General features: G+C 38.2%; 3 protein-coding genes across 6 annotated transcripts; all 3 read left to right on the top strand.

Annotated features, from left to right (window-relative positions):
* The first annotated feature begins 1,579 nt into the window (after positions 1 to 1,579).
* LOC107742558 (zinc finger protein 408-like) lies at positions 1,580 to 6,196 on the top strand. Of its 4 annotated transcripts, none has more exons than XM_016555578.1 (5): positions 1,580 to 1,700; positions 2,767 to 2,978; positions 3,437 to 3,501; positions 3,601 to 3,851; positions 3,941 to 6,196. In XM_016555578.1, exons 1-5 carry the CDS (start codon positions 1,676 to 1,678, stop codon positions 5,752 to 5,754), a joined length of 2,367 nt encoding a protein of 788 aa, XP_016411064.1. In that variant the 5' UTR covers positions 1,580 to 1,675; the 3' UTR covers positions 5,755 to 6,196. The 4 variants fall into 4 exon arrangements, with proteins under 4 accessions (XP_016411064.1, XP_016411065.1, XP_016411066.1 ...); XM_016555579.1 differs by having other exon boundaries at positions 2,776 to 2,978; XM_016555580.1 differs by lacking the exons at positions 1,580 to 1,700; positions 2,767 to 2,978 and adding an exon at positions 3,221 to 3,310.
* Positions 6,197 to 6,523: 327 nt separating this feature from the next.
* LOC107742559 (prothrombin-like) lies at positions 6,524 to 11,292 on the top strand. Its single transcript, XM_016555583.1, has 14 exons — positions 6,524 to 6,704; positions 6,807 to 6,964; positions 7,145 to 7,169; positions 7,495 to 7,566; positions 7,710 to 7,815; positions 8,001 to 8,131; positions 8,483 to 8,797; positions 9,180 to 9,290; positions 9,398 to 9,524; positions 9,625 to 9,792; positions 9,947 to 10,120; positions 10,542 to 10,720; positions 10,835 to 10,905; positions 11,034 to 11,292. The coding sequence occupies exons 1-14, from the start codon at positions 6,584 to 6,586 to the stop codon at positions 11,187 to 11,189; spliced, it is 1,914 nt and encodes a 637-aa protein (XP_016411069.1). The 5' UTR covers positions 6,524 to 6,583; the 3' UTR covers positions 11,190 to 11,292.
* A 1,576-nt stretch (positions 11,293 to 12,868) lies between these two features.
* On the top strand, positions 12,869 to 23,947 carry LOC107742560 (rho GTPase-activating protein 1-like). Its single transcript, XM_016555584.1, has 13 exons — positions 12,869 to 12,952; positions 16,054 to 16,198; positions 17,036 to 17,128; positions 17,213 to 17,300; positions 18,715 to 18,846; positions 18,955 to 19,041; positions 19,185 to 19,283; positions 19,410 to 19,517; positions 19,756 to 19,832; positions 20,067 to 20,144; positions 20,248 to 20,376; positions 20,606 to 20,709; positions 23,633 to 23,947. Exons 2-13 carry the CDS (start codon positions 16,063 to 16,065, stop codon positions 23,801 to 23,803), a joined length of 1,302 nt encoding a protein of 433 aa, XP_016411070.1. The 5' UTR covers positions 12,869 to 12,952; positions 16,054 to 16,062; the 3' UTR covers positions 23,804 to 23,947.
* Positions 23,948 to 24,887: the final 940 nt, after the last annotated feature.

The following is a 24,887-nucleotide window of genomic DNA, read 5'->3' on the forward strand; positions in this document are numbered from 1 at the left end:
CACAGCTTGAAGCGACCGGGTCGTGTGTGCGTGTGTTGTGTTGCATCCAGTCTGCCCTCTGAGCCTCTCCTGGGTTAGACTGATCCATGTTGCCACGGTGATGTGAGAAGGCTGAGTGATCGAGATCCTTTCTGCATTCATCAAGAGGACTGGCTGCTAATTTAGAAAGGAAGGACTGCTGAACAACATCAAGGTTTAGAAACATCAGTTCAGAGTCAGACCATCTCCTCATCCTCAACAATCGACTCAAAACTAACAGACACAAATTGTGCAAGTCCTTAACAGTAACAATTCAACAATCAATTTTACCAGAGTAGAGAGATCAATAACTGGGACAAGGAGACAGGGATAAGAGGATAACAGGATATGGGGAAAGTAACAGAGCTAATGAAGAGGGAAAGAAACATTGATCTTCAAGAAAACAAACTGATAGAATTTCAATGCAAACTTGTTCAGGCATATTAGATTACTGTAACATATATTTCTGCAATATATATTTCTTGCATTAGCCTACTCTTCTGCTCAGGTCATCTATTTACAGAATTACATAACAAACAAGGACAGCTCACATAATCTCAAGGTCTATTACTGTCAGTTCACTTTCTTGAAATCTTTAAAATGCATATAGCATATGTTTGAAACTTTTGATACAAAAGTAGCAAATAGCAAAATAATCTGAAATTGCCTCTTTGACGTAGCAGTATTCTAAACTAACACTGTAACCTCAGCTAGACTGAAATACTGGGGAGTAGATGAAGGAAATAACTACCTGTGCTTTTTATTAAAATGAAAAAGACTTCATATATGTATGCATGTATGCATTTATTATTTTAAAGGCTGCTCTAATGGCATTGCAAAAAGATATAGTTTAGATTCTGATAGGCTCTAGTGGCATGGAAAAGTTATTGTGCTGGTATATTGTGCATTTCTAAGGAAATGAATGTTATGCCAGTTAGAACTTGTAGAATTTAAAACACGTAGAATGATAAAGCAGGAGATCTAAGTAATCTGCTATGTTTTGCATTTGTACTGACACTGTGGGCAAATTATGAATAGCCAGCATGAAACCATTTAAAGTAGAAACACTACATCAGAATGTCGTGGTCTTTTATACTTTAAAGTATACTTATACGCACCTAGTCTTTTTGTGAAAACGTCCAAAGGCTTTGTCTGTGCCTTGTGCCCTCGCTGTGTTCCTCTGTGTAAAGCAGAGATGTGTCTCTAGCTCCACCTTGTGCTAGAAAGTTTGTCTGCATTTAGACTCTTTAAATTTCAAAAGATTAAGACATTAATTTGAATTTAAAATTAAAGATTAAACCGTAGCTCCGCAAAACCTCCTTAATGATCTGAAATAAGGGTTGGTTCTCCTAGTTCAGCGGTTAAAATACATAAACGACAAGCCAAGGAACATCTGTATACCTGTATATACGACACTTTGTCAGCATCTGCTAAAATCCTTTATAATATATTCATGAACATTTCTTTTAACATACATTCCAAACAAAAAATTACTTTCAGCTTTATTTGGTGAGGGTGAGAGCAGCGGTAGCTGTTTCTACAGGGAACCGTTTCTCTGTAACAGTCATCTGCCTGACTTCCGGTCGATGCACCGTTGGCTGGAGAACGATAATTTTCCCGGAGTTTTGGCTGGATAAACAAGACCTTCGAGTGGCCAATGCGCAGAGGAAATATAGCCCTGAGTTGGTTGAAAATGTTTATGCTCATGCTTATGTTTTCAGATTCAATCAGTTACCTACTAGACGAACGCTGGTTTTTGGCACAATCTGTATCTATGAAGAAGCTTTATAGATATACAACAAAAACAATATTTGCTGGTGATCTATAGGACATTGCGCGTTACTCCATAATGTTTTATGTCACTTAAGAAAGATGGAATGCATTGGACAATAATATTGAACTTCGGATATATTTTGTAATCAGCTAGCACTGCTCTCCCATAATACTTTCTAGTTTACAAACTGCACATTGCTTTATAAACTTACAAACAGAATTATCAAATAAAAGGGTACCAAAGTCTTGAATTTACCACATTGTTATAAAAAATTGTGCATTTACAATGTAGGAACTGCATTAAATTGTATTTCAACTAGCATTCATTTGTATTGGACCATTAATTTGTATTGTATCTAACCTTGACATTCACAGTACAAAAATTACCAGTAGTTAGTACCATTGTGGTTATTAATGTATAAAACCATAATAAATTCATATAGACTTTCCTTCAAACAATAAAAAATGAAAAATCTTAAGTAAAAAGAGAGAACTCTTTTTGATAAATCTGAAAAAAAGAAAAGAAATGTAATAGAGGGAAAAATAGTTTAATGAAAAATTAACAGCCAAATAAACATATATTTAGAATTAGTAGTCTGACATTCACAGTACAAAAATTACCAGTAGTTGGTACCATTGTGGTTATTAATGTATAAAACCATAATAAATTAATGTAGACTTTCCTTCAAACAATAAAAAATGAAAAATCTTAAGTAAAAAAGAGAGAACTCTTTTTGATAAATCTGAAAAAAAGAAAAATGTAATAGAGGGAAAAATAGTTTAATGAAAAATGAAAAATTAACAGCCAAATAAACATATATTTAGAATTAGTAGTGTTTGTTTTGTAAGTGCTGTCCATCTATCCTTACATTTAATTTAATGATGTCTCATTTTTATCACTTAATTCTCTGAGCGACAGACAAAGTGATAGTGTGAAAGTACCACCTTGTCTAATTCTCATGTGTTTTTATCTAGTGGCTACAGGCATTGGAAGGGATAAAGACTCTGGGAACATGAGAGACTCCATTCACAGTGTGCTGAGATCAATACCACGAGGGCTGACCCTGGGTCCTTCTCTGGCCGAAGATGGGCAGCTGGGTCTGTGGTGTGTTGGGCGAGTGCTAGAGAAAGGCACTCTGCTAGGTCTGGAGGAACCTGACAGAATAATCAGGAAGGAAAAGGCTGAGGTATGCATACCAGTGTGTTTCAGATTTCATTCTGGACCATACAGCTGAAACAAAGGTTTGTTTGTTTAGTGCAGGGGTCACCAAACTCAGTCCTGGAGGGCCGGTGTATTGCAGAGTTTTGCTCCAACCCTAATCAAACACACCTGAACCAGCTAATCAAGGTTTTACTAGGTATACTTTCAGACAGGTGTGTTGAGGCAAGTTGGAGCTAAACTCTGCAGGACACCGGCCCTCCAGGACCGAGTTTGGTGACCCCTGGTTTAGTACCACTACAGCAAATGTGCTTCTAGACAATAGCAGCATTTACATTTACTTCTCACATGATATTGCAAGTACTGTATGTCATTACTACATTCAATTGGCTCCACAGGAGCAGTTTTAGCATTACATAAGTTGTTGCTGTTTTTAACTGTTTGAGTAATAGCCCCAAGTAAGAAGCAAATGTTCTTATTATCCAGGGGTTGCAACATGCATGCCATAATGTGTTCAAATGTGAAATCTCAGATGAAATCTACTGGATGAGGTAAGTTTACCCAGAATTCATTTATTATTATATTTAGTACAATTACTAAGTTGCATATCAAGACATCACAGAATCAGACTTGTTTAATTGCCTCCACAGGTTTGCCTGCAGCGCTCAAAATGAGGAAGAGAGCAATGTCAGTGTGCTCGAGGTGGATGAAAAATTAGGCCTCAAGGTCTGTCGGGACATTCAGCCAGGAACAGAACTGCTCCTCTGGAAAGATCAACAAAAATCCCCTCTTGAAAAAGAAGTACTGCAAGTAAAAGCCTGTGAAATTAGTAGTACACCAAATAGAGAACAAGATGATGCTTTAGAGGCCATCGCTTTAGATCACCTCTCAGGCTGTGCAGGTGAGTTTATACATAATATTTGCGCTATGTAAGAGGTCCATGATATAATGTTTTTCTTGTGAAATGTGGAAACTTTTGTATTCTAACAGATCCTGTTCAAAGTGTCACACAAGAGGATACAAAACCTCCGATCAAGGAGAAAAATCTTGTGCAGGAGTCTAGAGCCTGTAATTCCAGTGTCCTGGAGCAGAATGGGGTGGATGAGGCACATGGGGAGAGTGAAGCTGAGCAGAGCGAGGAGCGTCCTGCTAGAGAACAGAGCATTAGTATGAGTACATCACAAGCCCAGAGTTCATCAGAACATCTGAAGCCAGAAAGAAGCCTGAGAGCCAGCTCTCGCCTTGCCGCTAAACCTCGAAAAGTGCACTCGTCAACCATGCATATCTACAAACGACAAGAATCAAAAAACAGGTCAGACCTAAGCAGCAAGAAAAAGCTCTCGGAAAACAAAGACAACACAATGCAGACGTTGTATACTAATGAGGAGTCCAAAGCAGAGCAAACTGAGCAAAGTGATTTTCCTCACTTTATTATCCGAGAGAGGAAGTACAAATGCGACGAGTGTGACAAGAGCTTCTTTCAGCTGTGCCATCTGAAGAAACACAAATTCACACATCAGAATCAGAAGCCTTACACGTGCACAGAGTGTGGTAAAACATACAGTTCGCAGGAGAGCTTCCAGGCCCACCTGCTGATGCATCGCGGTCAGAGGCCTTTTCAATGCCAGCACTGTGACAAAAGCTACGGCTTGAAACGGGACCTCAAGGAGCACCAGGTTCTTCACTCAGGCGAGAAACCGTTTGTCTGTGACATCTGTGGAAAAGCTTTCGCTCGCCGGCCCTCGCTTCGCGTCCACAGGGAAGTCCATCGGACGAAAGAGCCGGACTACCAGGCTCCCAAAGTCAAGTGTCCAGAGTGCAATAAAGAACTGGCCAATTCTGGTTCTTTGAGGAACCACATGCGTCTACACACCGGAGAACGGCCGTACGTCTGCCAGCACTGCGACAAGAGCTTTCGCCAACGTGGCAATCTGCTGGGACACATGCGCATCCACACGGGAGAGAAACCCTACCAGTGCGACCATTGCGAGCTGCGCTTTTCCCAAGTGCCTGAACTGCGCCGGCATCTGATTTCACACACGGGTGAGGTGTATTTGTGTCCTGTGTGTGGTAAGGCTCTTCGGGACCCTCACACACTGCGGGCCCACGAACGGCTGCATACGGGAGACAGGCCCTATAGATGCGAACAATGTGGGAAAGGGTACACGATGGCAACCAAGCTAAGGCGCCACATGAAGTCTCACCTGGGGGAGAAGCCACATGTTTGCCAGGTGTGCGGAGCCAAATACACAATGATGCAGAGTCTGCAGCGGCATCTGCAGTCGCACCAACATCACTCAGACTCTGGTCATGCATTACCGACACGAGGTCGACCCAAAAGTTCAGGCCAGAAAGCAGAAGGTGAGCAGGACAGGACAGACTGCAGTAATTTGGAGGAGGGACAGGCTGTGGCGTACGTTCAAGCCTCAGAGGATTTCACTATGGTGTCTCACCCAGAAGGTGCCATTTTGGACTCTGGATCGTACCAATGTGGCACAATTGTTTTGGAAAAAGGAGCAGAAAAAGGGCTTGAACGCATTGAGATCAGTGAGGATATCATTGAGATTATTGTCTCAGATGAAAATACCAAGTGTATAGTAGTGCAAGAACAGCCTTCTAAATGTATAGAGCTTCAGGAACAAGAAGCTAATACTCAATGCCTAGTTGTGCAGGAAGCACATGATGCCAGCAGTGGCTGTATTTTAGTTCCAGAACATGTTGCTAATAATTGTTTGGTCATTTTACAAGGTCAGGATGGTCTAGGTTCAGTGGCAGAGACTGTAGAAATAGAGACAGGGCTGTGACCAAGTGTTTCCATTTCACATATAGTCTCTTCATATTATGTCTCACACCGAAGGACAAACAACCTTTGTGAAATAAATGTATAAGCTCTGTTGAATTTAAGTCTTGCTGTTCTTTGATTTTTAGGAGGGTTTGTGGCACGTATCAGTAAATATTGACTCCTGTGCGCAGTGGACCTTGTTTCATCACTGTTTATACAGACATTGTACAAGTACATCAGCAAAACACTGACACAAATACAAGAAGAAGTTCATGATATATCTGTTGTATTGAAGTTGAAAATGATCACGTCACTTATTAACAGTTAGATTTAAATGCTATGTTTGTACTTTTTACATAAAGTACATACCGATTACTGATAAATGAAAGGATAAGCAGAGCACTAACAGAGCTCTTCAGCTACATATAATTTCATGATGAAAGCTATTTCTGATGACATGTAACAAAAATACATCTACATTTAAATAATAAAATATATTTAAACAAAAAAGCACTGTGTGAAATATTTAAACAGACTTGTAAGATTTTTTGTAGACTTCTTTTGTTATGAATATTAGAATTTGTATAATATGTCCTCACGCATGAATTCACATAGCTTTGGAGATATGAAGCGTATCATCTTGTTTTCATTCAATTTATCTGTGATTCATGTTCCTCAGAAAGCAAAGAATGTTCCACATTGATATAAGGGTGATCCAATACAGAAGAGTGGCTTTTTTTGAGTGAAAAGAGTTCAGACACTTTGTTCTCTTTGAACTTTGGTAGTTCAATATTAACTTGGTAAATCCAGCTGTGGGCTTTCTGACTGAGTGGGCGATAAGATTTGATGAGATGCTCCAAGTTTTTTCAGGATTACAGGCTCAGTCATACTCAAGAATGGGAGCAAAACCAGCAACTCTCCTACTATCCCTACTTCTTGGACAAGTTCTCCAACTCGCATTGTGTCATAATGGTAAGCATTAACCGAGATTTAGGCTAAGAATAAAATTATTATGTGATGATTCTACATGTAAGTCTAAATGTTTTTGGAGAAATATTGACTTTTGTGTCTCAGTGTTCATCGACAATAAGGAAGCCTCTCAGATCATTCGGGCAAAGAGGGCTAACACTGTTTTTGAGGAGTTAAAACCAGGGAATCTGGAGAGAGAGTGTGTGGAAGAGATTTGTGATCATGAGGAAGCTCGAGAAGTATTCGAGAGGGCTGATAAAACGGTGAGCAATGCCCTTGTGGACAGATTAGCCGCAGTTGAAAATAAATGGAAATGTTTAAATGTATAACTTTTTTTTAATGGTATGTCTTTATGGAATTACGGATATTTTATGTGTGGTATAATTCATTTTTATCTAATATTTTATATTATATTATATTTTTTTTCTTCCATTTCCTCACAGAAGATTTTTTGGGCGAAATATTTGGGTAAGAATATATATATCACATTATGGAAAGTTTCAGTGTAAACAGTGACAACATTTTGTGTAAATAGTTTCTATTGAACCAGGGACAAAGTGCATCTTCACTGACCTTTCCCTGCTCAATTTACAAATTAAAAAGATTAGTATCAGGTTAAAACATTAGCAATTATAAACATACCTTAAGAATGACCGCTTGTGAACAAATATCATTGGTGGAAGTGGCAATCCTTTATTTTTGAATATTAGCTGTTTATAACTTTACAAAATTGTTCTGATTCTGCTGACCTGGCACCTCTGTTAGTTTTTTTTATATATCTTTTTTTCCACAGTATGTGAGGGAACAAAATTATCCAGAACACCACCAAATATCAACAGTTTGAGAGTATGTGTGCAAACAGAGGGTAAGGGTAATGCGTACTTATATAACACAGAATATGTTTGTAAAACTAAAATGAGTCCTTCTCGTAACACAAAGACATATTTGGTAAAAGCTTTAGTTTCTATGTTGCAAAATAACCCTATAAGTTGGATGTGTGATTAACAGGAGACTGTTACATTAATATCGGTGAAAACTACGGTGGTACTGTGTCTGTCACTAAGTCTGGAAAGTCGTGCCAGTACTGGAAAAGCAACTTCCCACACAGGATTCAGTATGTACTTCTGCTGTTTTTGTTGTTCTTGTGTTGAACCACCTTTAATCTTTTTATGTTGATTGAATAGAAAACACAAATGCTTTCAGCAAAGAAAATTGTTTTGTTTTCATGTATTTGGCTTTACAAGCCTTCAGTGATGTTGAAGCAGCTCTTCTGTCTTATGACCGTCTTGTACCCCCTAGCGAATTAAATGTGACACAGCTGAAGCTACCGGAGAACTTTTGCAGAAACCCAGATAAGAGCATTGAAGGCCCTTGGTGTTTTACAAGAGACCCAACAGTCAGGAGGGAATCCTGCAGCGTGCCAAAATGCGGTAGAGAAATCACTAAAACATTACAGTAAAATGTCCTGTGGTGCAATAACTAAAGCACTGTGCTGGCAACCAGAAAGTTGAGCCATCACCGTTGTGTTGCTGAACCAGGTTGCTCAGAGGAAATTGTTGCAGTAGTAAGTGTACTGGATGTAGTTTTGGATCTGCTAAATGACTGCTGACTTACTAAAACATGCCTATTACCATATTTGATAGCAACTGACACATATTTGTGCCCTGTGTTTATGGCACATTTTATGCTTCAGTGTAAATACATAAAAAAAGTTTCTACATGCCCATTCCATCATTTATGCTGGCCCACCTGCCCTGATCATCTCACTCTTTCCTCCTCAGGTGAGACTGTTGTTGCCCCTCCTCGACCACCTACTGTGAAACCTGAAGAGCGTTACCTGAAGACTGAAGTCTGTCTGGATGGAAATGGGGAGACCTACACTGGGGATTTGTCTGTGACTCTGGGGGGTCGCACATGCCTGCAGTGGACCGCAGCAGAAGTGCAGGCCTTAACAAAGGGGAAAGAGTTGCTGCCTCGAGTTCAGCTGGTGAAGAACCACTGCAGAAACCCAGATGGAGATATGGAGGGTCCCTGGTGCTATGTAAAGGGAGCAGGCGGAAACATTACCATTGATTACTGTGACTTGGAGATGTGCGGTGAGTGAACAGTATTGCCTTCTACAAAAACACACATACATTAAAGGGATTTTGTCATCGTTTACTCATGTTGTTAGAAACCTGTATGAATGTCTTTCTTCTGTTGAACGCAAAAGAATACATTTTTCAAAATATCTTCTTCTTTGGAACTGTACGACAGAATTTTCATTTTTGGGTGAACTATCCCTTCAACAACAAAAATATTTGTTTCTTCCCTTGAACCTTGGACCTTCGTTGAAAGTGACATCTGGGCCAAAGTTTTTAAATTAGGATTAAATGTCATTTTCAAATGTTTAGGAAGCCTAAGTGCATTAGACATAAATTATAAACACACCACTAAGCCAACACTGAACATCATTGGGTCTTTGTCATTCACCCTCAGATGCCCCTTTGGACAAGTTCGTCGAGGAATCAGGTGGTAGAGAGAGAGCAACTCACGGAGACAAAAGGAAAGCTTTCTTTAATCTCCGTAGCTTTGGCAATGGAGAGCAAGGTAAGAGTCTGATACCGTCCCCATCTGTTTTGTGGATGTTATCACTAGAAGTTTGAGTTCTTCTATAATCAACTGATAATTAAGATGATTAAGTTGTCTTTTGTCAGAGTGTGGAGTGCGCCCCTTGTTTGAGAAGATCAACAAAGAAGATAAGAACGAGAAGGAGCTACTAATGTCATACTCTGGAAGCAGAATAGTGGGAGGAGAGGAGGCTGAAGTGGCCAGTGCTCCATGGTAAATACAATACAGGGGCTGCTTTTAAACATCTTGGCATTATTGATCATCTCGACAGCTAATGCTGCACTTTGTATGATGTGTTTGTTGTGATTTGCAGGCAGGTGATGCTGTATAAGCGTAGTCCTCAGGAGCTGCTGTGTGGAGCCAGTCTGATCAGTGATGAATGGATTCTCACTGCCGCCCACTGCATTCTCTACCCACCGTGGAACAAGAACTTCACAATCAATGATATTATCGTCCGCCTGGGAAAACACTCTCGTACCAAGTGAGGTCTTTAAAAATTTCTAGAAAACCTCTGTATATTTCTTTTCACTGGACTTTTCACGAATACATACTTTATTTATGCCAAGTCATTTAGAAACATCAGTTTACAGAAGGTTAAGCTGTTTTAAACCCTTTCCTGTGTCTCTCTGAGTCAGGTATGAGAGGGGCACTGAGAAGATTGTGGCCATTGATGAAATCATTGTCCACCCTAAATATAACTGGAAGGAAAACCTGAACCGAGACATTGCTCTTTTGCACATGAAGAAGCCTGTTACCTTTACGAATGAGATCCACCCTGTTTGTCTGCCCACCAAGAACATTGCAAAGAAGTAAGAAAATACAGTAGTTTAATATAGATATATATTTACAATGAGACAGATGTAGCGTCAGATATATTGTTCAGTACTGTATATACAAGTGAAAAGATTATTGGAAAAGAAAATCATGTAGGGCAGGGACTTGGTTCTACTCATCGGTTGTTGATTGGATGGAGGTAGATGAATGCAAGTTTGATCACGTTTGTAAGAAACAGGTGGAGTTTCAGCATACTAAACAATTTGAGAAGTCTGATGAATCATGGATGAATCATTCACAATAAGATTAATAACATGCATTTATTTTCATTCCGATTTTGAAACTTCACACCATAATGATGCTAACCCCTTGAACCCCCTTTAAGCATTTTAGCATAACTTTAGAACAAACTGACAGTATACATATAGCTGTAATTGACCGATTTTCTCTCTGAAGTTTGATGTTTGCAGGTTACAAGGGCCGTGTGACTGGCTGGGGGAACCTGAGGGAATCGTGGTCCTCAAACCCAACCAATCTTCCATCAGTGCTGCAACAGATTCACTTGCCCATTGTGGATCAGAGCATGTGCCGCAATTCCACCTCGGTCATCATCACTGACAACATGTTCTGTGCTGGTAATATACTTCATATTCTTCATGGTTTTTAGACCCTAGACAATTCATTTGCTGAGAGCTTGTGTGATGCTTTTGCACTCAGGTGTCACAACAAGGTCATCTTTTGTTTTATAGGTTACCAGCCAGATGATACAAAAAGAGGTGACGCTTGTGAAGGAGACAGTGGCGGACCGTTTGTGATGAAGGTATAATGTTTATGCTTTTCTCTCCTCAAACAAGTTTGACTTATCAGTGTCCTATAAAGCTCTGTTTGTTGGACTCACACCTCTATATTTGAACATCTTGTCCTTTTAAAACCCATTACTGCCCACAGAGTCCTACAGATAAACGCTGGTATCAGATTGGCATTGTGTCGTGGGGTGAGGGCTGTGACCGCGATGGCAAATATGGATTCTACACACACTTATTCCGTATGCGTCGCTGGATGAAAAAAGTAATTGACAAAACAGGCTCAGCAGATGAGGAGTGATCTTCCAAGCTGGAAGAACACATTTGCCACACAATAAATGAACACTCAAATGTGATCAAACCTGCAAATGGATAAATAAATCTGAATTCTTTGTATGTTGATACCAGTGTGTGAGCATGGAGTTTCTTTCTGTGTTTTGAAGGTGAGAATGGGCAGGCGTCTTGTTTATAATGAAACGCATGTAATTCTGGTTTAATTAAATTAAATTAAATTAAATGCCAGGTTCCTGCCATACAGAAATAGAGAAGGAACAGTGACTTGAATGATAACAGTTTTGAGGGTGATTACAACACACACCAAAGATGCTCTTATTTTTTCACAGCTATCAAATCCACTGTATTTTGATGAGATGCTTTGAAAGAAGAAGAAAAATGTGCAATAGGCGAGACACTGCAGGTGAATAGGGTAAAAAAAAAAAAAAAAGTTATCGCCTTACTTACCCAGCTGATTGATTACATTGATAATTGCAAACATTTTTTGCATTACAAGTTTTCTAAAATGTTAGGTTTAAATATGCAAATGAGTCATTATTTAATGAAGTATGTGCTAATTTGCATACATTTCTAGTACAAAAAATCTAAACACTGGATGATGTCAGTTTCAAAGTTCGTTTACATATTAGAGTCAAAAGATTTTACAGAGGGAATTTGGGGTATCTCATTTTTGTCAATCCATAATTCAGAAAATGCTTAGAATGGACAGAAAACACTATATTTTTTCATAATTTTGGGGGGAATAAAATGCTGTATATAATCAAGCAAATTATATATGAACTAATCCCTCTGTAAAAACCTTCAGGATATAGACAGGAATAAAAATGTAAAGTTTGGTGTGTGTAAGTGCTACTGAAGTGGAGATTTATGGCTCAGTGTAGGAGAAAAAACTATTTTTGAGAAAACGGACTTTAAAAATATGTATTGTAATTGAAATCTATTGAAACAAATAGATAAAGTGCTATAAAAGAAACACTTAACAGTGTCTTTTGGATGTTTTCTTTCCACTAGTCTGAAAAAACACTTTATGAAACACCAAAAAGCCCAAAATCTCAAACTTGACAGGTGCATGAAAAAACTGTGTTTTTGCCTGCAGTGTCTCCCCTTAAAAGCCATAAAGTTTCCTATTAGTAAATGTACTAATAGAGTAAAATGGTAATGCAGACAAAATTATTAAGATTAATTCAATAAAATAGTTTTTCATCTTCCAAGATCATTTATGATGCCGTGCAACTGATCACTGAATGCTCTCATCTATCAATTTATTTCATACCAAAATATCATGCAATGCTAAAATAAATGTAAAGCAGTTTCAGGGCAATCGCCTCAGTTGAACAGACTTAAATCAAACTCGTTTAAACTAATACATTTCTTATAAGGTTATAATGTAACTGTAATTCAATAATGGTGTTGCACAGATTCAATGGTCCCAGAATGAAGGAGTGTTGACATGGAGGGAAATTTCTAACATTTATGGCTCTTGTTCTGTTCAACACATTATGATAAAAGAGACCTGACTGAACCCACAAAGAGCAGTATAAAATGTGTACGTTGGTTCGTTTGCTTTAGACAATTAGATCTTAATATGTGGCCCATTTTACCCGTTGTTCAACGATTATAACAACAACAACAACAACACATTCTTGGGGGTGTGGTCATACGTTCTCCTCCTGCATCCGGGCCGTTTATACTGAACTACACGGATCGCAAACCGGAAGTGCCGCATGAAATTTCAGTTGTGAAGATTTATATAGGGAGCGCTGAAATTAGGTAAATTTATTTCTCCATATTTGATTCATAACAACTGTAGTTTTTTTACTCAGTGTTTTGTTCTCTGATCCGCATAAGCCTCTAGTCATTCGGCAGGGCGACGCTTTCCGTTGTGTTGAGTCAAGATGAAACAGGTTTGCAGCTAGTTAGCTTAGCAGACTGTCGAATGATCATAACGAGCAAATATGTGCGGCATCTGGCTTTTTGCTTGAACGCCATCACTGAGACCTAAACTATTGCGTATTATTTAAATAATATGCCTACATGTTGACTCTGTTCTTGCTGGTTAGACGCGCGGTTGCGCGTCCAGATGTTGCGTTTCCCTAGAAACGCTGACACTATCTGTCCTGATCGTGTAGTCGTGTAACTACATCAGACGATCAAAAAGAGAGTAAACGTTTGTCATTTTACTAAAATACTCTGAAAGTTGGAAGAACATGATCGGTTATGTTGTCTGACAGAAGATTACTGACCTGCCACAGATAAATCGCACATAGACTAACGTTACCATCGTTATGGGCAGAAATCAAGCTCCAAGCCCTGATCCCAAATGTCGATTGTTTTTCCTGTAATATTGTTCATGAGATAAGTAATAGTAAAATCTTGGCTGTACCATGGTTGTTTGTACATGGAGGTACCAGTACCTGTTTAACAAAAAAGGGGTTTTGGGTTGTTGACAGACATGCACTGCAGTGTAACATGGTATACTTCATCTAAAACTATTTTAAACAGCCATTCGTTCTTATATTATTATTATTGTGCATGCAATTTTTATGACCTCACATTAATTGAGAGACGTACATGGAACATTTATATGGCAGGGCCATTTAGAATGAACTAGTGAAGGCAATCCTTCATATATCCGTCCTACCTTCACAATTTATTAATGACCTTAATAAATTTCTACCTTAACGCAAATGACCTTATCACAGTTAATCTACCAGTTTGCTAATGCGATCATCTGGGACATGCAGAGATAATTTGTTATGTTTTTCTCTCCCTTGAATCCATGTGTGGATGGTGACACTGCAGAGAGATTAGCAGAATCACATGATGCTATTAAGCTCTAGACCTCACACTCAGTTTTGCTTTAGTCTGCTTCATTCTGCAGATTATTCTGTGGCATCTCATTGTGTTTGTCAGCTGAGCTCATCTGAACCATCTGGCTCTACTTGAAACAGAACTGATAATTATCACATTTGCATTTTTTTAGCAGATGTTTAGTAACTTATGATTGAGGAACGTTACAGCAATATGGAGCTGGTTTTAGCGATGTCTGGCACTCAGTATTACTGACCAGCCACAGATGAACTACCATGAGAATGGGCAGAAATCAAGCACAGATCCCAATATTTTTTTCCTGTAGTATTGTTCATAAGATTATAAATAATAGTGAAATCTTGATTGTATGTAGTTTGTTAATAATTATAAGCTCATTAGTACATGAGAAAAGCACTAGCTATTGATTTTATTCTGGCAGTTATTGCTCTATATTGTGGTCTTTATATTTTAGAAAGTGTAGTTGATTTTGGAGGTGTGGAGGTTTTGGGGCTTCTTCTTTAGGTCTCTTGTTTTTAAGCTCTCTTTAGGGTCTTTGTTTCTCTCTAAAGTGCTGGTTGATTCACTGAGTGCAGCCTTGAAGCACAACTGTGAAAGAGGCGCATTGTTTTTGCTGATGATCTTTCGAACTGGCTAATGAATTAGATGGCACTGTAGAGTGGGACAGGACTGATTTTGGACGGTGCTGTTTGGTTAGAACCAAAAGATGTATGATCAAGTATTGACATCAGCGATAGTCCAACTAGTAACCTAAGAATTGTGAAAGCTTCTTTATATGGTTTCTTTGACTCTAAGCAATCTATAGCAAGATTGCTGTCAGTATTGACAACAAGGCTAGATAACTGAGATGCTCTTTAATCAGAGCGACAGATTAATGACCTGGGTTACATCACCTGAAGACTGTTCTAATGTTATCACATTATTTAGAGATAGCAGAATAGAGGCTGTCACAGATGTTAGTAAATGTGAAACTGGCTCTTCAAGGGTTGAGGATATAAATAGGAGCAAAGGGTAAAACCGAGAATTGTTGTCAGTATACGGCTGGACGGCCTCATTGCCGTGTGGCACCAAAGCGAGGGACTGTCACAGCAGATCACTGTCTGAGCTGTACTGACGCCTGCACTAGTAGCCCTGTGTCTACACACAGATGAAAAAATATAGCACATTCACAGTGCCACAATGTTTTAATACTAAAAGAATGTAATTATAACATAAGAAATAATAATATTATTAAGAATTTAGTTCCACAAATCTTGACCCTGCCGATATGAACAACTAACACTAGCATGCTGAGAAGATTGATTGTGATCATTATGGTTGTGGCAAATAAAAACATTTGATGATGAAATGAAATCTACGGGCAAGCTTTCAAATGAATGCGCTGTGTACTGTTTTAGAAAGAACAAATGGTATTAATTGTTGGGGGTAGTTTGCTTACATGGCAGAGCAGCTAGTGGTTATGTGATCTGGAAATGAATAATTTTTAAATCATGCTTTTTTTAAATGGACACAATTTGCTAATTTAACAATAAAATGTAATGCAACAGTATACCTGTTCTTTTGAATGTGATATTGTTGCAATGAAGAAGTTAAGTTTTTTTGTTTTTGTTTTTAGTTTTGTGAGTAGGGCTGGGCATCGTTCAAAAAGTTTCAATACCGATACCTTGACTACCCTGATCTTTTCTGAAACGCCAGTATGAACAAGGATCATTTTCATTTTAAAACGCCATTTTAAAAAATGCACTAGTGTACACGCAGCCTTACATCTATTAAACAGTTCTCATGGGGGGCAGATTGATAGTTAGCAAGATTGAGTTACGAAAACAAACTCAAACGACTTGTTCAGCATTTGACATTGTGGTCAGTCACTGAACATGGAAGTGTGCCCGTGTGCAAATGCTGCATTTACCCAGGCTTATGCAGGACAGACAGGAACCTAGTGTGAAGGCAGCTGAGCTTTCACCGATCTCGGTATAACATTGTGTGGTATTGAAACGTGCTGTTCTGTGTCTAACCTTTGTGTGTGAATTGTGTTGTCTAAGAGGACCATCATGTCCTCTGACCTGCTGGTGGACCTTCACGATGATCTGGGAGGAGATGACTCTCCTAGCGCTGCCCTGGACCAGCTCAAACTGGTACAGGACAAACAGTGGCCACCAGATGACCCTTTTAGCCTGAGCAAATCCGGTGAGTGCATGGTGGTGGGAATTGTGCGTGTTTGTGTGTCATACAGGATAATAAGAATTTAAAAATTTAGTTTCATTTTGCAGAATTATACTGATCTTTTCAAAGAATAAAGCAGTGTAAGAAAAATGAAGTAATTGTCAAGTACTTTTGCTTTTGGCCTTCAATTTTATGACAGTCAACCATTGTTTACCAATACCATGAAAATGTATTCGTCAAAAAAATAAAATAAAAATACAATAGAAATTAAAACCAAATTCTTGTTTGTTTTTTGTTGTAATTCCAAATATAGGTCACCCCAAAATGAATGTTTAGTGTTTAACACGTTGAAGATTAGCAGGCTGACAATTTATATCCTCACAAAAGCCAGTGTACTGAATTAATTCATTCCATTTGCATCCATAAAAAAAAGAAAAGTGAGAACGGTTCAGAAAAGTGGCTTCGTTTCCTAGGGGCTTAGGTCACACACTGGATGAGAAGCAGGTATGGCACACCGGATGCGTCATTCTATACTCTTGTTCTCAAGTTTATGGCAGCAGTCCAAAGCAGTGAACACAATCACTAGTATACATGCAAAAATTACTTTTCAAGAATGAACAAAGTATGTGATACCACTGCTGATTTTACTTGCATTTGTTGGGTTGGTGGTTGTTAATTTCAAATCCTGATCATCTGGTTGAGCTAGCAAAGTGCCAAGTGGGATCTGAGAGGCTGACTTTCCTCTATCACTCTATAGCCATATACTCTATAGCTTGTGTTTGGGATATTTTATGATCGTTTCAGTTACATGTTTTTTTATTTTTGTTTGAAATGTAGCATTCATTATAGTCTTTCCTGCAGCGTCAGATATTAAAAGCCTTGGCGGCACATCACATCTGCCCTGGGATGACCCCTTCTATGACATTGCCAGACATCAGATTGTGGAGGTTGCAGGTGAGGTATCATGAAATGCACAAGCATCACCAGCTAGCGTTAATTCTAATTCTAAAATCTCCCGATCTTTCTCTTTCTTTTTAGGTGATGATAACTTTGGTCGGAAGGTCATTGTTTTTAATGCTTGCCGCATGCCTCCCCAACATCAACTGGATCATCATAAACTTCTCATGTAGGCATCGCTGCTCTACTTCATTTATGTGGTTCATTAGATGTGCTCAATACACTGTGTCGCCTGATAATTAAAGGGGTCATATGACGTTGCTAAAAAGAACATTATTTTGTGTATTTGGTGTAATGAAATGTGTTTATGCAGTTTAAGGTTCAAAAAACACATTATTTTCGACATACTGTACATTATTGTTTCTCCTGTGGGGGCGTGTTAGAACGAGCCGTTTTAGGTAGGCGTGGCTGACGTTCACTTTTATAAAGAATATCTCTTTGGGTTTGAGACTTTAATCTTTGCGATTTATGGATCTTCTGTATGCACGAACAGCTTGTAACACTCCAAAGACAAAGGAAAACATGAAATCGCATCATATGACCCCTTTAATATTTCTGCATTAACTTGTCCAGGCTGTCCTATGTAGATGATCACAAGACACTCTAAAGATCAAGGTCAAGTGTAGGGAACAAGAGTACAGGGAAAACATTTATAAGGATCCAATGAGAGAAGTTGTCCATAGAGACAGAAAGAGAAGATATAAGCAGCGCTTTTGATATATCAACTGATGTTTTCTGTTTGTTTGTGCAGGTAATTTGGTTAATAATAATATATTTCGATTTTAATTGATATGTTGTAAATATATATTTGTCAGTTCAATGTTAAAAAATACAAGCTTATGTCGATTTTAGAATACTGTTTTTATTTTAATTTTTTTATCCTGGTGTGACATTCAAAATAATAATCAGATAAAATAATCAGAGTTTGTTGGAAATGTTGTCAAAAGTTTTTTTAAATTATAACTTGATTTTGTTCACCACATTGGTACTTAATTTGAAACTTTATTTCAGTGGAATAATTATTGAAAATAAGTATTTTACATTTTTATGTAAATGTATGATACACCATATGTCACATCATTTGAAGATTTCAGGGATTAACTGTCAGTTCTTCCAAGATTAAAGTTAGCTTAAAATGCCAAAATGTATATTCCCATGAGAAATGTATTTAGGACAATTCATGAGGTTTTCCTTTCTTCATTTTTTTGGTTAAAAGTCAACCACTCATATGCTGAGTTATAAATTAATCATGTGTTCAGTGGGTCAAAGCACCATAAGACAATGTTCAAAGACAATGACATTTTTAATGAAGTGAAATCAAGACTTAGTTCAGTTCCCTATTGGGAACTTCAGGAGTTGTCTGAGAACAGAATGGTTTGTGTAATGAAATCTAGAGCAAATGTCAGACTCTGAAGAGTATAAATAAAACCTGAAGTTTCAGTAATTGACAGCTGATTCACAAATATGCTAATAAGTGCAGATGTGCCTTCTGTTTGTTTTAGTGTCTAATATGAACTCAAACTCGTGGTAAAAAAAAGACAAGTTTTGATTTGGTGTGTGCATTTATTGATATTTGTGTGCAGGTATTTGAAGCAGACTCTTGATAAGTATGTGGAGAGTGATTATACCCTCATCTACTTCCATCATGGTCTGACCAGCGAGAACAAGCCCTCTCTAAGCTGGCTTCGGGATGCCTATCGAGAGTTCCACAGGAAGTGAGTGATGCTGTTGTTAGTGAGAGGCTCATGAGTGCTTTAACAGCAGCACACCAGAGCAAACCTTATTGGTTCTGTCAAGCTTCAGTATTGCTGTGTCTGTTGCAGGTATAAGAAAAATATCAAGGCACTGTACATAGTCCATCCCACCATGCTTATCAGAACCATCCTTATTCTCTTCAAACCCCTTATCAGGTCAGTGCCACACTATGCTCAACGTTATTTTATTCTCACTTTGATTGTAGAGTGTGATCTGTACTGTAATCTGAATCTTATAGCCTGAATGCATAATACTTCATAATACATCACAGATGGATGTGCTTATGTTCTGTTTTCAGCTTTAAGTTCGGCCGTAAGTTAAACTACATAAATTATTTGAGTGAGCTGGAGGAGATTGTGAAGTGTGATCAGCTGGTGATCCCCAACAGAGTCCGAGAGTAAGAAATTCTAGATATGCTTTGCTTTTTATAAACACAGTTATTCATGTGTTCGAATCACACTGTCATATCTTAGCCCAGATTAAAAAGTTCTTTTGAGGTGCATTCAGGAGTTTCTTTGTGTAGGTATGATGATAAGATCCGTCTGTCCCTGAAGCCGTCTGTCGTCCCTGGACCGATCTCTCCCCCTCGTAGTCCTCTTCCGTTCCAGCAGTTTGGGGTTCCACTGTCAGTGTAAGTTAAGTCGCTAGCAGTTCCTCTCATATCTCACACAGCTACTGTTAATGACTGAAAGCAAGAAATTATTCCTGAATGTAGTTGAAGATGACAGTCTCATTTATACTACAGAATTTAATAGAAACATTTTTACATTTTGATTGTGCACTATGAGAAATTCTTTTTTGCTATTTAGATTTTTTTTAGAGGAGCTTTGCTTATTTAGATGATGTTTTGTATTGTTGCTTGTAATCAGATGGAGACACAGGGCGGCAGACTCAGAGGGAATTCCACTAGTCATGCGTGATACTATTGGATTCCTGCAAGAGAATGGTAGGTCTTTTAGTCAAGTCAGATTTATGGCTCAATCAAACCTTTTACGTACCTCTAAACGTGAATGTACTGTATGTATCCACGTAAGGTTGGATATACTAATAGTAGTCTTTTTGTTTAGCCTGGGGGGAGGGTTGTGGAATATTGGGCCAAATTTATTATAGAATAGTGTAAACTTTATTTATTTACTTTCTTAAATTGAGAATGTGAATTTTATTCCCATCTTCATTGTAGGTCTTAAGACAGAGGGAATATTCCGGCGTTCTGCTAATGTTTCTTTGGTTAAGGATGTTAAGCTGAAATATAACTCAGGTAAATTCATGTGATGCGGAAGAATCCTCACACATTTCCTGTTCACAAGAATGATTGGCATCAGTCCTTAGATTTTGACGTGTGTGTGTGTGTGTGTCTGTAGGAGAGGAAGTGAGTTTCTCTCAGCTGGACGATGTCCACTTGGCAGCTGTGATCTTAAAGATGTTCCTCAGAGAACTTCCAGAGCCGCTGCTTACCTATCAGCTCTACAACGACATTGTCAACTTCCACAGTGAGAACACAAAACACAATGCACTCACATACCAACACCAGCAGCTTCCAGAAAGCTCACATACACGCGCACACACACACATCTGTACACCTACTATACTGATTTGTTTACTGATTGTTAAAACCACAGCTTTTGCATGTAGACTATTTACAATGAGCCTTGAAAGTGACATGACCACACACACATTCACACAAACTTGATTTGCATTCCATGTGTGTTGTGTTATCAGATGTTGACACAGAGTCTCAGGCAGAAAGGATTCGGAACATGCTGATGTCACTTCCTGAGGAGAACTATGCATCACTGCGCTTCCTTATACAGTTTCTTGCTCAGGTAATGCTCATCATAATCGGCAATGTTCAACAAAAATAATTTTTACCTAAAAGTTCAATTTAACTTTTTTTAAAGTTTATATTTATTATATATTTACATATTATTATTATTATTAGTGCTGTCAATCGATTAAAAAAATAACTAATTAATCGCACATTTTTCTGAAATTAATCGCGATTAATCCTACCTAACATTAAAGTTTTTAAATATACTTTTGTATTGCAATAATTTCACATTCAATCTTCAAATGAATGTACAAACAACATAAAGACAGTATATTTTTTAATGTTTAATGGCATCTTACTGAAGGCCAGAATCAATGATACCAATACTGATTTCTCTATAAAATTGCCCCCCTTCCATATTTAACCATTGACAATAGCCATTCAACATTACAGTATAATTGAGAGCTATCAATTTTAACATTTATTAGACTTTAAAAAATAACTTCTAATTTAAGTGAACTTAAAACAATCTTCACATAAACCCATTATAATAAATGTCATATTTACCTGTGCCCTTCAGCAGAAATATACAGAAATTGAAATGATCAAACACTAAATTCTAAATTAAATATAAAAAGCTATAAAAGTTCTTATTTCCTCTTTTTTTTTCTTTGTCCTTTGATTAATAGACATCACAGCAGCTGGTTATTAGGTTATTTCTTTAAGAGCTGCCATTGCTGAACGTGACGCGGATTCTACATGCATGCATTTCTCTCAAATCTTTTTACCTTTTCTGACCCACTTCAGGTCTTAAAGTCTCTATTAATGAGTTGAATCGGGTGTGTTAGATGAGTGAGACAGTGCCGGGCTGCTCCAGGACAGTTTTGAAAACCATTTCAGAGACATGTTCTTAAATGTGACTCATATAAAATATATTACATGCATGCACAGTTTTAAGGCAGCTTTAATCGCCTTTTTGGCAACTTCATGACTTAACTGACCACGACATTGCATGTACGTAGTTTATTTTGCGCTTTGATATGAAAAGATACAGGCTAGAGCACGCGCTGTGAGCACAGTACCGTTTCTGCGCTTGCTTGACTCGCGCCTGGCGCTGAAGTGAAGTGGAGCGCGCGTCTGAAACCTCTCCCGCTCTTCCCCGTTCACACTGCCAGCGACTTTTTCTCTGTATGTCGCTAGACTCTGTGCTGTGAAGACGCTTGTGGGCGTTCCTACTGCTGTCGCTCTAATGTTATTGGTAGACTGCACGTCTGGATATATCTGGACACATAAAATGCAATCACAAACTATATATTGCCGGTAAAACTAAGATATCATTCGATTATGACTAGGAATTAGACTTGTAATTAGGCCGATATATCGGCCGATATTTGGCATTTTCAAATATCGGCATCGGCCGATAAGTTTTTCTGCTTGGCCGATGTGTTCGAGGCGTTTTGACATCGTGCCAGACTTTTATTTTGACGGCGCTGAGAATGACAGCGCCAGAGCACACAGTGCTCACATTCTCCCTCCAAACCTTTAAATGACTAATGAACATGTAATTTCACAAACCTTGCATACTTAGTCGAATCCAGCTGTGAGATCTTGTGAAGTGTGCATTAGTATATTGCCTGATCGCGTGTTCTCTGCGTGACAGCCTATCCGTGTGAATTGAATCCGGACAGGAGGAGAGTTCAGTTTCACTGGAGATGCGCGATCAACTTTAAACTTGTGATTTCAAACTATGCTGATTTATGCATTTGCGCACTGTCATATTCGTGTCATTTTTACTGCGTGCTGCATGTAAAATGAGTGTTACCTTGGCTTTAGTTGAAAAAATATGATTCCCAATGCACACAAGATTCCCAACTTCCCAGATTACAGAGTGCCCTGTTGGTTACAGTGTTTACTTACTTTTTGTTTATATATTTTAAAATATTTCTTTATTTGTGAAAAATACTGTAATAGAATTATAGAATCAGGAAGTTGTCATCTAAAGTGTAAGTATGTTTATTAAAATAAAAAATATACTTATATATATTGGCTTTATATCGGTCACCCTGCTCTCTAAGATATCGGCATCGGCTGTCAAAAAACCAATATCGGTCGACCACTATGTATGAATCAAAGTCACATAGACAGCCAACAGTTTATTTTCTCCGCATCATTTTTTTTATATCCATGTATGTGGTTACAGTAAAATCATATTCATATAAAACAGTGAAATCGCTCAGGAAATCTGTCCTGTCTTGCCTGCACTCGTGACGGTGACGTGTGAGCGCCACTGACAGATTCTTCACTCCTATTGGTTGTCGCTCGCGAAATTGGCTGTTCATTTGCATAAAGTTAAACAATTTTTAACTTTTATCGCTTGACTCGCATCGCTTGACACGCCCACATTCTGTCGCCAACGGTCACTGCCGCTCGTGTCGCCGGAAGTCACCAGCTCTCCATTGAAATTGAATGGGAGCATGTTGCTTTGTCGCCGGCAGTGTGAACGGGGCTTCGTTCTGCGACTGAATAAATGCACTTCTTGTCAAGAGAAAAAGTGACAGAAGCAGCAGTTGTGAGTGGGGTGGCCAACCCTAGCCCCGCCCCTGCGTTAATTACGTTCAATATTTTTAACGAGTTAAACTGAAAAAATGAATCGCCTGCGTTAACGTGCTAATTTTGACACCACTAATTATTATATAATTATATTGTATATTATATATACATACATATTATATATATATGTATGTGATATATATATATATATATATATATATATATAATGTATATATGTGTATATGTATATATATATATATATGTGTGTGTGTGTGTAAATAAAGTAATACAGACACACATATATTATACTTATTTTTATATATATTTATATTTAGAATTTTAAATGTAACATCTTATAATTTGTTTCTTTCCTACTTTGTCCTTCAAGCCCTTTAGTGTTTCTGATCTTTATTGTTATTAATGTGCAGGTGTCTGCTGAGAGTGAAGTCAATAAGATGACCAATGCCAACCTGGCTGTGGTGTTTGGGCTCAACTTGCTGTGGGGGCAGGATGCTTCCATGACACTCAGCGCGATCGGACCAATCAACAACTTCACCCGCATCCTGCTCGACCTACATCAGAAGGTCTTTATCCAGTGAGGAGCAGGAGAACTTTTCACAATGACTCCTCTCTGGTTATTGTCCCACCTAGTTCCATAGCTTTGCTCCTCTGTGGCTGTGCCCCGTCCTTAATGTCTCCCTCAGTATTGCCAAATGCATGAGTATTTTAACTGGGTGAAGCTACGAAAAAAAGGATACTGGAGGGCGCAGAGTGGTCAAGCTGTCACAAACGTTTAGGCTGTGATCAAATTCTGACAATCGTCTCCTATCTTTCCTGCAGAAGTCATGTAGCTGCTGTCAGACATAATGGTACTGCACAGGCACTAGCGTTTTATATGGTCTGTTAGCAGAGGCCTGAATCAATAAACCAACAAAGTGTACAGGTAGCTGCTTTCATTTTTATTTTTTGGTAGCTCATCAGCTATACTTCGGAAATTTTTTGTTGGACTTTACAGAATTAATTTCAGTTCATTTTTCCAAGTAAAATTAGACTAAATGCACACGTCCTCATTTTTGTAAGCCATAGTTGGCACAAGCTATGGACAAGTATAAAGCACTACTACTCAAACTTGAAACACTTATTTTAAACATGCTTATTTCATTTTACATAAAATATATGATATTATGTATTGTCTCAAAGAGCTTTCATTCAGTCTTCGTTTATATTATCTATCATTATATTTTTATTATTTCTATAATCTGTTTCATCTTTTTTTGGTGGCTCAGTGGCTCCAGGAACAGGGCAGCTGCTTTATGGCCAGCACAAATTTCCTGATGCTGAAACAGAAAAGTCATTTTTCTGATCAAAACCTGTATGTGTGTGTGGGTGTATACATTTATACATATGTATATATATATATATATAATATTCACGCCAACAGTCTGCTTTTTCTCTCTGTATGTGTGGAGTTGTGTGTGGTTTGTTCAGTAATGCTGTTGTATTATTCTACCCCAGACATATTTATTTTGGCCAAAGATTATATGGTTAAAATGTTTGTGTGATCAAATTTATTTGTAACTTGGAAGACGTACTGCCTGTCGGGGACAGTGCCATTACACATGGGTGCATTTGAAATAAAAGCCCAAATCAAGATAGAAATAGCAAAGAACAATTTGATGTCAT

Source organism: Sinocyclocheilus rhinocerous, unplaced genomic scaffold, assembly GCF_001515625.1.
Source record: "Sinocyclocheilus rhinocerous isolate Xijiao unplaced genomic scaffold, SAMN03320098_v1.1 scaffold587, whole genome shotgun sequence".
NCBI classification, from domain to species: Eukaryota; Metazoa; Chordata; class Actinopteri; order Cypriniformes; family Cyprinidae; genus Sinocyclocheilus; species Sinocyclocheilus rhinocerous.

What these genes read in the sequence shown, in the direction of transcription:
- LOC107742559 (XM_016555583.1), top strand. Translation starts at nt 6,584, where the DNA reads ATGCTCCAAGTTTTTTCAGGATTACAGGCTCAGTCATACTCAAGAATG. An exon ending in ACTCGCATTGTGTCATAATG is followed by an intron (nt 6,705 to 6,806) that starts GTAAGCATTAAC and finishes TTTGTGTCTCAG; the next exon opens with TGTTCATCGACAATAAGGAA. An exon ending in GCGGACCGTTTGTGATGAAG is followed by an intron (nt 10,906 to 11,033) that starts GTATAATGTTTA and finishes TACTGCCCACAG; the next exon opens with AGTCCTACAGATAAACGCTG.
- LOC107742560 (XM_016555584.1), top strand. Translation starts at nt 16,063, where the DNA reads ATGTCCTCTGACCTGCTGGTGGACCTTCACGATGATCTGGGAGGAGAT. An exon ending in TCAGATTGTGGAGGTTGCAG is followed by an intron (nt 17,129 to 17,212) that starts GTGAGGTATCAT and finishes CTTTCTTTTTAG; the next exon opens with GTGATGATAACTTTGGTCGG. An exon ending in TGGATTCCTGCAAGAGAATG is followed by an intron (nt 19,833 to 20,066) that starts GTAGGTCTTTTA and finishes TCTTCATTGTAG; the next exon opens with GTCTTAAGACAGAGGGAATA.
- LOC107742558 (XM_016555578.1), top strand. Translation starts at nt 1,676, where the DNA reads ATGCGCAGAGGAAATATAGCCCTGA. An exon ending in GATGAAATCTACTGGATGAG is followed by an intron (nt 3,502 to 3,600) that starts GTAAGTTTACCC and finishes TTGCCTCCACAG; the next exon opens with GTTTGCCTGCAGCGCTCAAA. An exon ending in TCACCTCTCAGGCTGTGCAG is followed by an intron (nt 3,852 to 3,940) that starts GTGAGTTTATAC and finishes GTATTCTAACAG; the next exon opens with ATCCTGTTCAAAGTGTCACA.